Source organism: Nannospalax galili, unplaced genomic scaffold (genome assembly GCF_000622305.1).
Source record: "Nannospalax galili isolate Female #2095 unplaced genomic scaffold, S.galili_v1.0 scaffold960, whole genome shotgun sequence".
NCBI classification, from domain to species: domain Eukaryota; kingdom Metazoa; phylum Chordata; class Mammalia; order Rodentia; family Spalacidae; genus Nannospalax; species Nannospalax galili.
The window spans coordinates 2,414,412-2,424,577 of record NW_008348313.1 but is presented as its reverse complement, the minus strand read 5'-3'; the positions used below and the strand labels follow the sequence as shown (position 1 = coordinate 2,424,577).

The 10,166-nt window shown below is 54.3% G+C and overlaps 1 protein-coding gene across 5 annotated transcripts in view; it reads left to right on the top strand.

Moving 5' to 3' along the window:
- Positions 1–10,166, top strand: part of Shank1 (SH3 and multiple ankyrin repeat domains 1) — a 56,750-nt gene that overhangs the window by 19,602 nt on the left and 26,982 nt on the right. For 4 of the 5 annotated variants that reach the window (XM_008845159.3, XM_029569271.1, XM_017801115.2 and 1 more), the window contains 6 exons: positions 306–372; positions 644–974; positions 1,671–1,864; positions 7,787–7,900; positions 8,057–8,132; positions 8,562–8,588. In XM_008845159.3, coding sequence (XP_008843381.1) covers positions 306–372; positions 644–974; positions 1,671–1,864; positions 7,787–7,900; positions 8,057–8,132; positions 8,562–8,588 — 809 coding nt within the window. The remainder of the gene's footprint in view (positions 1–305; positions 373–643; positions 975–1,670; positions 1,865–7,786; positions 7,901–8,056; positions 8,133–8,561; positions 8,589–10,166) is intronic. The other variant, XM_008845161.2, reaches the window with a different exon arrangement.

The following is a 10,166-nucleotide window of genomic DNA, read 5'->3' as shown; positions in this document are numbered from 1 at the left end:
GGGGGCGGTGAGGTGGGGGGGTGTGGTGTGGTGACACCGCGGGGGCAGGGGGGGGGAGGGCGGGGCCAGTGGGGTAGAAGGCGGGGTCTGGGTGGAAGGCGGGTCTGGGGTGGAAAGCGGGGCCAGTGGGGTGGAAGACGGGGTCTGGGGTGGAAGGCGGGGTCTGGGTGGAAGGAGGGGTCTGGGTGGAAGGAGGGGTCTGAGTGGAAGGAGGGGTCTGGGGTGGAAGGAGGGGTGGGGGAACTCAGGTGTTTCATGCCCTTTCTCCCAACTGAGGGTCAGCCTCTCCCCTCACTCTCCTCCAGGTGGCTGTGATTGCTGGGAATTTTGAGCTGGGGGAGCTGATCAGGAACCATCGGGAACAGGATGTGGGTGAGTAAGAGGAAATTGGGGTGAAGGAGGAACCAAAGGTTTCTGGTGGGATTGGAGAGAATGGGGCCTGATCGAAGGAGGTCAGGCTGTGGTGGGGGTGGGAGAGTTGGTGAGTGGGGAGCTCCAAGGTCCAAAGTTGTCTGAGGAGTGGTGGGGGAGTGACTCAGGCCCCCCACATTATCTCTTTTTCTCTTCTACCACCTTTTGCCTACATGTCCCTGCCTGCCTCTGTCTCCCCATTCCACCTGCCCCCACCACTGTATGCCCCCAGTGCCCTTCCAGGAGTCCCCCAAGTATGCAGCCCGCCGTCGGGGACCCCCAGGCGCAGGACTGACAGTACCCCCAGCACTGCTTCGAGCTAACAGTGACACCAGCATGGCGCTGCCAGATTGGATGGTGTTTTCAGCCCCGGGGGCTTCATCCTCGGGGACCCCTGGCCCTACCTCAGGACCCCAGGGCCAGTCACAGCCCTCGGCCCCCAGCACCAAGCTCAGTAGTGGGACCCTCCGAAGTGCCAGTAGCCCTCGAGGTGCCCGGGCACGCTCTCCATCCCGAGGAAGACACCCTGAAGAGGCCAAGAGACAGCCTCGAGGCCGGCCCAGGTAGGCAAGATGCAGGCCTCTAGCCCTTGCTCACCTCCTGCCCCAAGAGTGATGGGTCCTCTATTCACCTGCTGCTCTTGACTGTTTCAGGGGTGAAATGAGAGTGTTAATTGGGTGTCTCACCTAACTCATCCTTAAATACATCAAACTTCAGCTGAACATGGTGGGAGAAGGGGAGGAATCCCCAAAGAAATGAGGAAGATGGAGTTGGAGAGGACAGGGATTTGGGGAACAGTGTCCAGAGTTATGGGGGAGCTGTGATGGGAAGCAGGGAGCAGAGAGGTCAGAGAGAGCAGACATCATTTGGGGTAAGGATGTCAGGGAGAGGAGGCCCACAAGCATGTTCCATGTCCCCAGGAAACAGGAAAGACGGGCAACAGCAGGCTGTGGGCTTGGGCCTGCCCCAGAAGGAAGCTGGGAGTCATTGAAGGCTCATGGGGGGCCGGGGAGGGGGGCAGTCCCAGCTCTGCCTCAGAAAGCTGAATCAGACTGTGCTGTGCAGGACATTGGGGGGCTGGAGACAGGAGATGGGGTGCGTGCAGCTGGTCTCTTGAGGACACCAGAGCTGGGAAAAGTACTCAATTCCTGTCCCATTGTGATGCTGCACCTCCGTCCGTCCAAGGACCCTTGTCACTCACCCTGGAAGCACCCCCTTCCTCCAGTTTCCCCTGCCTCTCACACCCTCTGTATATGCAGCTCCAGCGGGACTCCCCGAGACGGGCCGGCCGGGGGTACTGGGGGCTCAGGAGGCCCCGGGGGCTCCCTGGGCAGCCGAGGCAGACGCAGGAAACTCTATTCGGCGGTACCTGGACGCTCTTTCATGGCCGTGAAGTCGTACCAGGCGCAAGGCGAGGGGGAGATTTCGCTAAGCAAAGGAGAGAAGATCAAAGGTAACAGGGCAGGGCAGGGCGGTGTGGAGGGCAGAGGGGGCATCTCAAGGACTTCAGGGGGCTCCCAGAGGCCTGTCTGCCTTGAAGGAAGCACAGCCCATGCCAGCAAAACAGGGTACATCGGCCAGTGCTGAGCTGGAATGGGGCTTATTTTTCTTTCTTTGTGTGTGCATGTGTGTTCACATATATGTGCAGGTGTGTGTGAATGTGTTTACTGCACATGTGAAGGCCAGAAGTTGATGTGGGATGTCTCTTTTCTAAAAAAAATTCTATTATTTTTCTATTTTATGTGTATGAATGTATTTGCCTGCATGTATGTAAGCACCCACGGAGGTCAGAAGAAGGTGTCAGATTCCCCTGGAACTGGAGTTACAGATGGCTGTTAGCTGCCATATGGGTGCTGGGAATTGAACTTGGGTCCTTTGCAGGAGTAGCCAATGTTCTTAATCGCTGAGCCATCTCTCCAGCCCCAGGGTGCTTTTCTTGATCACTCCCCAACTTTGCTGAGACAGGGTCTCTTTCTTTCTTTTTTTTTTCTTTTGGTCTTTTTTTGAGATAGGATCTCCCTGTAGCCCCAGATGGCTTGGAACTTGCTATGTAGACCAGGCTGGCCTCAAACTCACAGACTATTCACCTGCCTCTGCCTCCCAAGTGCTAGGTTTAAAGGCATGCGCTACCATGCCCGGCTAAGACACAGGGTCTCCCTTGTTGAATGTGGAACTTGCAGGTTTGGCTATACTAGCCAGCTTACTCCATGGCAGCCTGTCACACTCCACTTTTAATGTAGACTCTGGCTGTCTGAATTCAGGTCTTGCTTGCATGATAAACACTTTATCCATTGAGCCATTTCGCCAGCTGTGCACTTGTGTGTGTGTGTGTGTGTGTGTGTGTGTGTGTGTGTGTGTGTGTATTGCATGAGTATGTACACATGCATGGGTAATACAGGAGGCCAGAGGTTGCTGTCAAGTGTCTTCCCCATCTCTCTCCACCTAATATTGTAGACAAGGTCTCTCATGGAGCTTGGAGCTCACTGGTTCAGCCAAGCTGGCTTTTCACGTGGGTGCTGGAGATCCAAGCTCAGGCCCTCAGGCTGGTTTACTGATAGCCATCTCAGCAACTGGAGCTTTTGTTTTTGAGGCTGGGTCTCATTAGTTCAAGCTGGCCTTGAAATCACTAAGTAGCCCAGGGTGACCTTGAACTTCTGGTCCCCCTGCCTCTGCTCCCCAGGTGCTGGGATTACAGGCATGCCCCATCATGCCTGGTCTCTCTGGTTTTATTGCCTACAGAGCATCCCCTGTAGCCCACAACCTGAAGCCTTTGCAGGGCAGTGGACAGTTTACACTCCAGACAAATGGGGGACACCGTTAGAGGCGATGTCACTTCATAACAAGTAGAGTTTTCTGCCAGAATCTCATCTACCCAGGAGCCCTGCAGCGTAGCAGCTGAACCCCGGGCATCTGAGCTCAAAGCTTGGCCCCACCACTTCTCAGACATCTAGAAATGGATGTCTCCCCACCTCAGTCTTCTCTGTAAAACATGGCTCTTGGGGAAATGGAAATCCCCAAGTCTCTTAGACCCATGGTTTAGATGTGGTAAATGCCAGATGACAGCCAGCCTTCCTTGTCAAAAGCACTCAAGGAAAGGGGTGCTGGACAAGCAAGAGAGATCCTTCCCTTGGACACATGTGAGGAGGGTCTTGAAGGGTGTTCAGGGTCCTTATCCCACAAGATAGATCATTACCTCCTGCCTTTGCATAGCCTGAGTTCCTTCAGGCAAGGACGGAGAGGTCACTAGTGTGTGGCTTATTAGGGCCTAGCTGTGTGTCTGTCCATCCATCCATCCATCCATCCACCCATCCATCCATCTACCTAGTCTCTATCATCTATCTATGTATCTATCATCTATTTATCTACCTATCTGGTATCTATCATCTATCCATCTATCATTTATCTATTATAATCTACATTTATTAATCTAGTATTTATCATATATATCAATCATCTATGTACTTACCTATCAATTATGCAATCTGTATCTATGTATCTATCATCTATCTATGTCTCTTTGTATCTATCTAGAAACAGGGTCTCCCACTGTGGCCCAGGCAGACTTTGAATTCACTACGTAGCCAATACGTACCTCAGACTGGTGGCAGTCCTCCTGCCTCGGCTTCTCCAGTGCTAGGAAACCTCCTACATGGAAAGCCTTATGTGGTTTCTTTGCACCTTCAGCTACTAGGATGCTTTAGGTCTTAGGGACATCTGGATGCCTTCTCTCTCCAGGTCACACACTCTATCTGACCTCTCTCCAAACACACACTCTGTCCACCACCACCCCCAATTTAAAAACCAGATATTTGCTTGTGTGTACACGTGTTTGTGTGAGTGTATGTGCACATGTGTGTATGGGGGCCTGTGTGTGTGTGTGTGTGTGTGTGTGTGTGTGTGTGTGCCAGTCTCTGCCTATTCCTTTGAAGCAAGGTCTCTCCCTGAACCTGGGTCTTGCATCTTACCATCCTCCTCTAACTCCCTCGGAGCTAGGGTCTCAGGTGTAACAGGCCACCCAGCTTGTAATGTGGATGCTGGGATGGGAACTCTGGTCCTGACAATGGCAGAGAAGTGATCTTAACCACTAAGCTACCTCTCCAGTGCCTACCATTTTTGAGAGCATGTTTGGAGGTTCTAGAATAGTTTTCTCTGCTGCTGAAGGTTGTTTTCTGCAACTGAGCACACAGATTCCAGCATGAGGGAGGCACCAGAAACAGTGAGGGAGGAGAGAACACCTGCCTACTTGGCCATCAGCTCAGTCAACCCTGATGATAAGTGGGGTCACAGTGTCACAGCTCCATTGCCCTCACATTCACCTCATTATTTTTGAGGCACAGTCTTACGAAGTAACCCTGGCAAACCTGGAGCTCACTATGTAGACCAGGTTAGCCTCAAACTTGTAGCAATCCTCCTGCCTCCACCTCTAGAGTCCAGGGGATCACAGGCCCATGTCCCCAGGTCAGCCTCTTCTGTCCCCTTGCGTGCTGGCTCATGTGTCACTCCTCCAAGGGCCTCTAGTCTTGGATCTCCACTCAGACAGGAAGCATACTGGTTGTGTCCAGCTGTGTCTGCCCTGGTACCTGCTATGCAGTTGGCTCTCAGTAGGTGTTTTGTGAACAAATGATTGACTTCAAGATGACTCAGTCAGGCATGGCAGAACTGATCCAGACCCCAGGTTACCCTGCAGTCTATTTGAATCCATGACCTTTGACCTCCACTCATGTGATCTCTCCAGATCCTCAAGGAGGACAGTTTGTATAAAGAGAAGTGTCCTGGGTCCCCCAGCAACTCCTAGGGTGAGCCCAGTCACGACCTTGAGTGTTGTTCCTCAGGATTATCTGCCTTGTTTTTCTGGGATGGGATCTTTCCTGGAATGTGCCAAGTAAGAGTGGCTGGCCAGCCAGCAAGCCCAGGGGCTTGCCTGCCTGCACGTCCCCAGCACTGAGAGTACAAGTGTGGGCCACCATGCCCAGCTTTCTACATGGGTTCTGGGGATTGAACTCAGATCCTCATGCTTGCAAGGTGATGTCACCTACTGAGCTATCTCCCCAATCCTTCAACATTGTTTTTTGCAGTAGTGGGATTGATCCCAGAAGGCAAGCACCCCACCACTAAGTCACATTACTGACCCCTCACTGAGGGATCCTAGGCAGGGGCTCCACCACTGAGCCACACCCCAACCCCTCACTGGGGGAATCCTAGGCAGGGTCTCTACCCTGAGCCACACTCCAGCCCTCTTTATTCTGGGACAGGGTCTCTCTAAGTTGTACAGGCTGGCCTTGAACTCATTCTATAACCCAGGTAGCCCTTGACTTTGCAATCTCCTGTGTCAGCTTCCAGAGTAGCTTGGATGACAGACTTATGCCAGGCCCAGCTTGTCTTCAGCTTCTTTATGAATCTGTACTAACCCAAGGAGATCTAGGGCTTGAGTCAGGAGGGATAACAGGATGGACAGAGTTCAAAAGGAGCTGGGAAAACCATTAGCGGTGCAGGACACAGTGTGGGCACAACATCTGCATTAGCACAGAGGCCCACGGATGGGAATTCAGCCACATACCATCCACTCTGACCATTGGCCACAGAACCCCACAGGTCTGTGTTCAAATACACCTCTTGCCAATAACTAGTCCTGTGACCAGGGCCAGGTGGCACGTGGCATTCGCTCTCTGAGCCTGTTTCTTCATCGGTAGTAAAAGTGGATGTAGTAAAAGTGTGCTCTCAGGGCTCCAGCCTAGAGTGAGAGCCAGTTTTCCTGGCCATCTGTCTCTGTAGTTCAGCATGGGGATGGTGGGAAGGCAGAGATGGTGGCTAAAGGGCTGAAAGGTGGAGCTGCCTCCAGCGGTGGGTGGAAGGGGAGAGGTCCAGAGATGATCTGAATTCTTTTGCGGAAGCAGTAAAGGGCAGAGGGAGGGGTTTAGGAGCAAAGACCAGGATCGAGTAAGGTGGGGATTTAGGGAACTGGCAGGAACAGAGGTGGGTCCAGCTGTTCCCAGAGCCACCATCTGAGCCACAGGGCTGTGGAGGGTTAGGAGGACCTGCAACCAGGCTGTGATGGTAACTAGAAGAGACAGGGACCATTGTGGACCTTCCCCTAGCCAGTCTGTTCCCAAGCTTACCTGATGTTCCTCTAGGGTTTGGAAAGCTCGAATGGAACATGGTCTGGCTCGGCTCTCTGCCGTTCCCTTGTCCCTTCCTCAGACCATCTTTTGTCTTTTTCTGGTTTTTTGAGAGGGTCTTATGTAGCCCAGGATGACCTTGAACTTCTTTAATTTTGCCTTCACCTCCCAAGAGCTAAGATACTAAGATTATAGGCACGTACCACCGTACCATTTCTGTTTGTTGTTTGGTGTGTGTGTGCATGTGGAGATCAGAGGGGGACATTAGGTCTGTCTTATTCTGTGGAGACAAGATCTCTCACTGGAGTTGGAGCTAGGCTACTGACCAGCAAGCCCCAGGGATCCCCCTATCTCTACTGAACCAGGACTGGGGTTTGCAGGCCTGCCTGCAGCTACGTTCAGCTTTTTCTTTTTTCATCATGGCTGCTGGAATCGGAACTCAGGCCCTCATGACTGCATAGCAAGCACTCTGATCCACTGAGTCATCTCTCCAGCACAAGCCCCACCACCAAGTTTTCATTTTGATTTTTGAGAGCATCTAGTGATGAACTCACAAAATGCTTCTGCCTCAGATCTATCTTAAGGATGTCCTTGGGTGCTAGGAATGATGGGAGTGGTATGTGCTGAGCATGTTGGGGACAAAGAAACCTTACAAGAAGCCTAGGGATGTGGCTCAGTTGGTAGAGTGTACACAAAGCCCTGGGTTCCAAGCCAGGGCCACATTCACAGAGCATGGTGGTACATACCTGTTACCCCAGCACTGGGGGTGGGGGGAAGAGGTGCATCAGGAGTTCATGTACAGCTACATAGAGTTAAGCCAACCTGGGCTACATAAGACCTTGTCTCAGAAAAACAAACCAGAGGGGGGGAGGGGGAGGGAGAGAGGGAGGGAAGGTGGGAGGGAGGAGGAGCAAAAAGAGAGGAAGGAGAGGAGAAAGGAGAGGCCTGAGAGGAGGAGGGAAGAGAAAACAGAAAGCTTAAAATGCTTCCCTGTCCCTCTTTGTCTTTTAACTTTTAATTAATTTATTTATCTTTATTTTATGTGTATGAGTGTATTGTCTGCATGTAAGTGCACCTGCGTTGTGCAGTGCCTGAGGAGGCCAGAAGAGGGCGTCCAGGATCCCCTGGAACTGGAGTTACAGATGGTTGTTAGCTACCACGTGGGCGCTGGGAACCAAGCCCAGGACCTCTGTAAGAGCAGCCAGTGCTCTTACCCACTGAGCCATCTCTCCAGCCTGTGTCCCTCCTCTCCTGTCCAGTGCTCAGCATCGGAGAAGGAGGCTTCTGGGAAGGCCAGGTCAAAGGCCGCGTCGGCTGGTTCCCCTCTGACTGCCTGGAAGAGGTGGCAAACCGCTCCCAGGAGGGAAAGCAAGGTGAAAGGGCTCCCCTCACCTACCCATCCCTGAAGCACCGGAACCCTTCCTGTCCCTTTTCTTTCCCCCATCTGGTGGAACTGGGGTGCAGAAGCCTGAGAGTGGGGTTGCTGCTTCCAAAGCCAGGGATCAAGGCTGTCCCTTGTACCCCCACAGAAAGCCGAAGCGACAAAGCAAAGAGACTCTTCCGGCATTACACTGTGGGCTCCTACGACAGCTTCGATGCCCCAAGGTAAATGTCCTCATACTCCCGGGTGTCCCTGTACCCATCTCCCTCTGCACCCCAGCTTTAAGGCCTCTTCCTCATCTTCTTCCTCAACTTGAAGGGAGGGAGAAGGGTCTTTATCTAACAGCCCAACCCCAAACCTGTCCTGGGCAGTCACTGATACTGTTTAGTTTAGGGATACCCAGGATGGGGGTTGGGAGATGCCTGGGGGACCCTGAGTGCTCATGTGTGTGTTAGTTGACAGTCCTGGTCTCCTTCCTGTACCGCCCCGCCCCCCACCGTCTTTGTGCAGTCCCATACCGTGGACGTGTAATGCATCCTGTGTGTCAAACCAGTTGGGGGGTGGAAGCAGCAGGACCCAGGGGGTGGGGACAGAGGGGGCATGCTGACACTTGTCCCCCCCCCCCTTGGCTGCTGGCTGTCTCACTTCTGAAGTCTAATGGATGGGACTGACTCAGGGAGGTGAGAGGGGAGGGGTGGGGTGGGGATGGGGTCAGGATGGGATGCCTTGTATGTTGGGGATTGAGACTGTGTATGTGTGCATGACCAGACTCGAGGGGTCTCAGCGTGTAGACACGTGTGTTTCTTCGCCAGTGTGCATGATGCATCTGCTGGCATGTTACAGGCAGAAGGCTAGCGCGGTGTCCCTCCCTGTAAATATTCCCTGACCCAAGGCTGTGTGCGGCAATCCTTGGTGCACACCAACGCCTGGCTGGCTTTGCACACGTGCGCGTCTCTGACTGTGGGCAAAAGTTACCAGACATGTCCATGTGTCTGCTCACTTGTGAACAGGTGACGGGTCTCCGCACACCCTGTGTCAATGTGTGTGTGCCTTACCCAGCCAAGTGCACGCATGTTTCTGCCTGGTCTGGGATTCAGAACCTAAAATGTTTAGGGAGGGAAGGGCAGAGGAGGGGGTGACCCCAGGGGCCAGGGCAGGGATGGGGGGGTATGTCATAACTCAGGTGTTTGAAATATGACACCCTCCTCTGCCACCCCAGTCCACCTACCCCAATCTAGGGAAGGCTCTCCCTGTTCAGAGTACCCTCCATTAAATGTGTCCAAACCCGTGTCTGTGTTCTGGCCAGTGGGGGAATGGTCTGGGTTGGGGGAGGGGAGGCCTGGGATGCTAGCCACCCTGCGCCCCAGGGTCTGAGGTGCGTCACCTTGTGCCTGTTCACCTGGTACATCTCCAGCTCTGGGTACTGGGTGAGTATGGAGGCTCCCCCCACCCCCAGTCTGCATCTCTCTGGACTTGGGTTTGGGGGGTCACTCGCTCCAACAGCTGAGTGGGGGTGGTTCCCCTTGACTTTAGTTTCCTGCCTCCTCCTGCCTGCCTTCTCCTCCACCCCCTCTGTGGCTGGGTGCTGCTGGGGTGTATCTGGGGGGCCCCTTTGGTCCAGCCTTCCCTCTGCTAACCCAGTCTGCGGCGACCTGGCTTGTGAATGTGCCCTTCCTGTATCTTCTTGTTGGTGCATGTACCTCCTCCTGGCGTGTACCACCCCCTCTTCTCCTGACCTGGGGGGGGGGTCCACTGCTCTCTGGTGAGCTGTCGTGTGTGTGCGTGCGTGTGTGTGTGTGTGTGTGTGTGTGTGTGTGTGTGTATCCCTTCACTGCAGCCTGTATGGGAAGGGTGCTGTTTCAGCGCCCTGCCCAGTTGAGCATCTTGGCCAGCCTTTCCTTACTGTGTTGGAGGTGCGCAGTGTGTCGTCTGCCGTGGTGGGGGGTCTGTTCAACCCCTCTGGGGAGGTTGGGCCTCTCTCACTCTTGGGAGTCTCTTGTCCATCAAGGGTAGTTCTGCCCGTCCGCGCGTCCCCGCACGCGGTGCCGAGGCATCTTCTGTGCCGAGTGGCGCTGCGTCCCTCTCCCCGCGCGCTCTCCCTGGTTCGCTCTGCACCTGCGCGGGAGGACTCTGGAACGGGGGGGTTAAGGGTGGGGGGGCAGACCGGAAGTGCCTCTCTCCCCCTCCCGCGCCTCGCCCCTCCCCCTCCTCCCGCCAAGGGGGCCCCCGCGCTCCCCTCCCCCGCCCCCCCCCGCCCC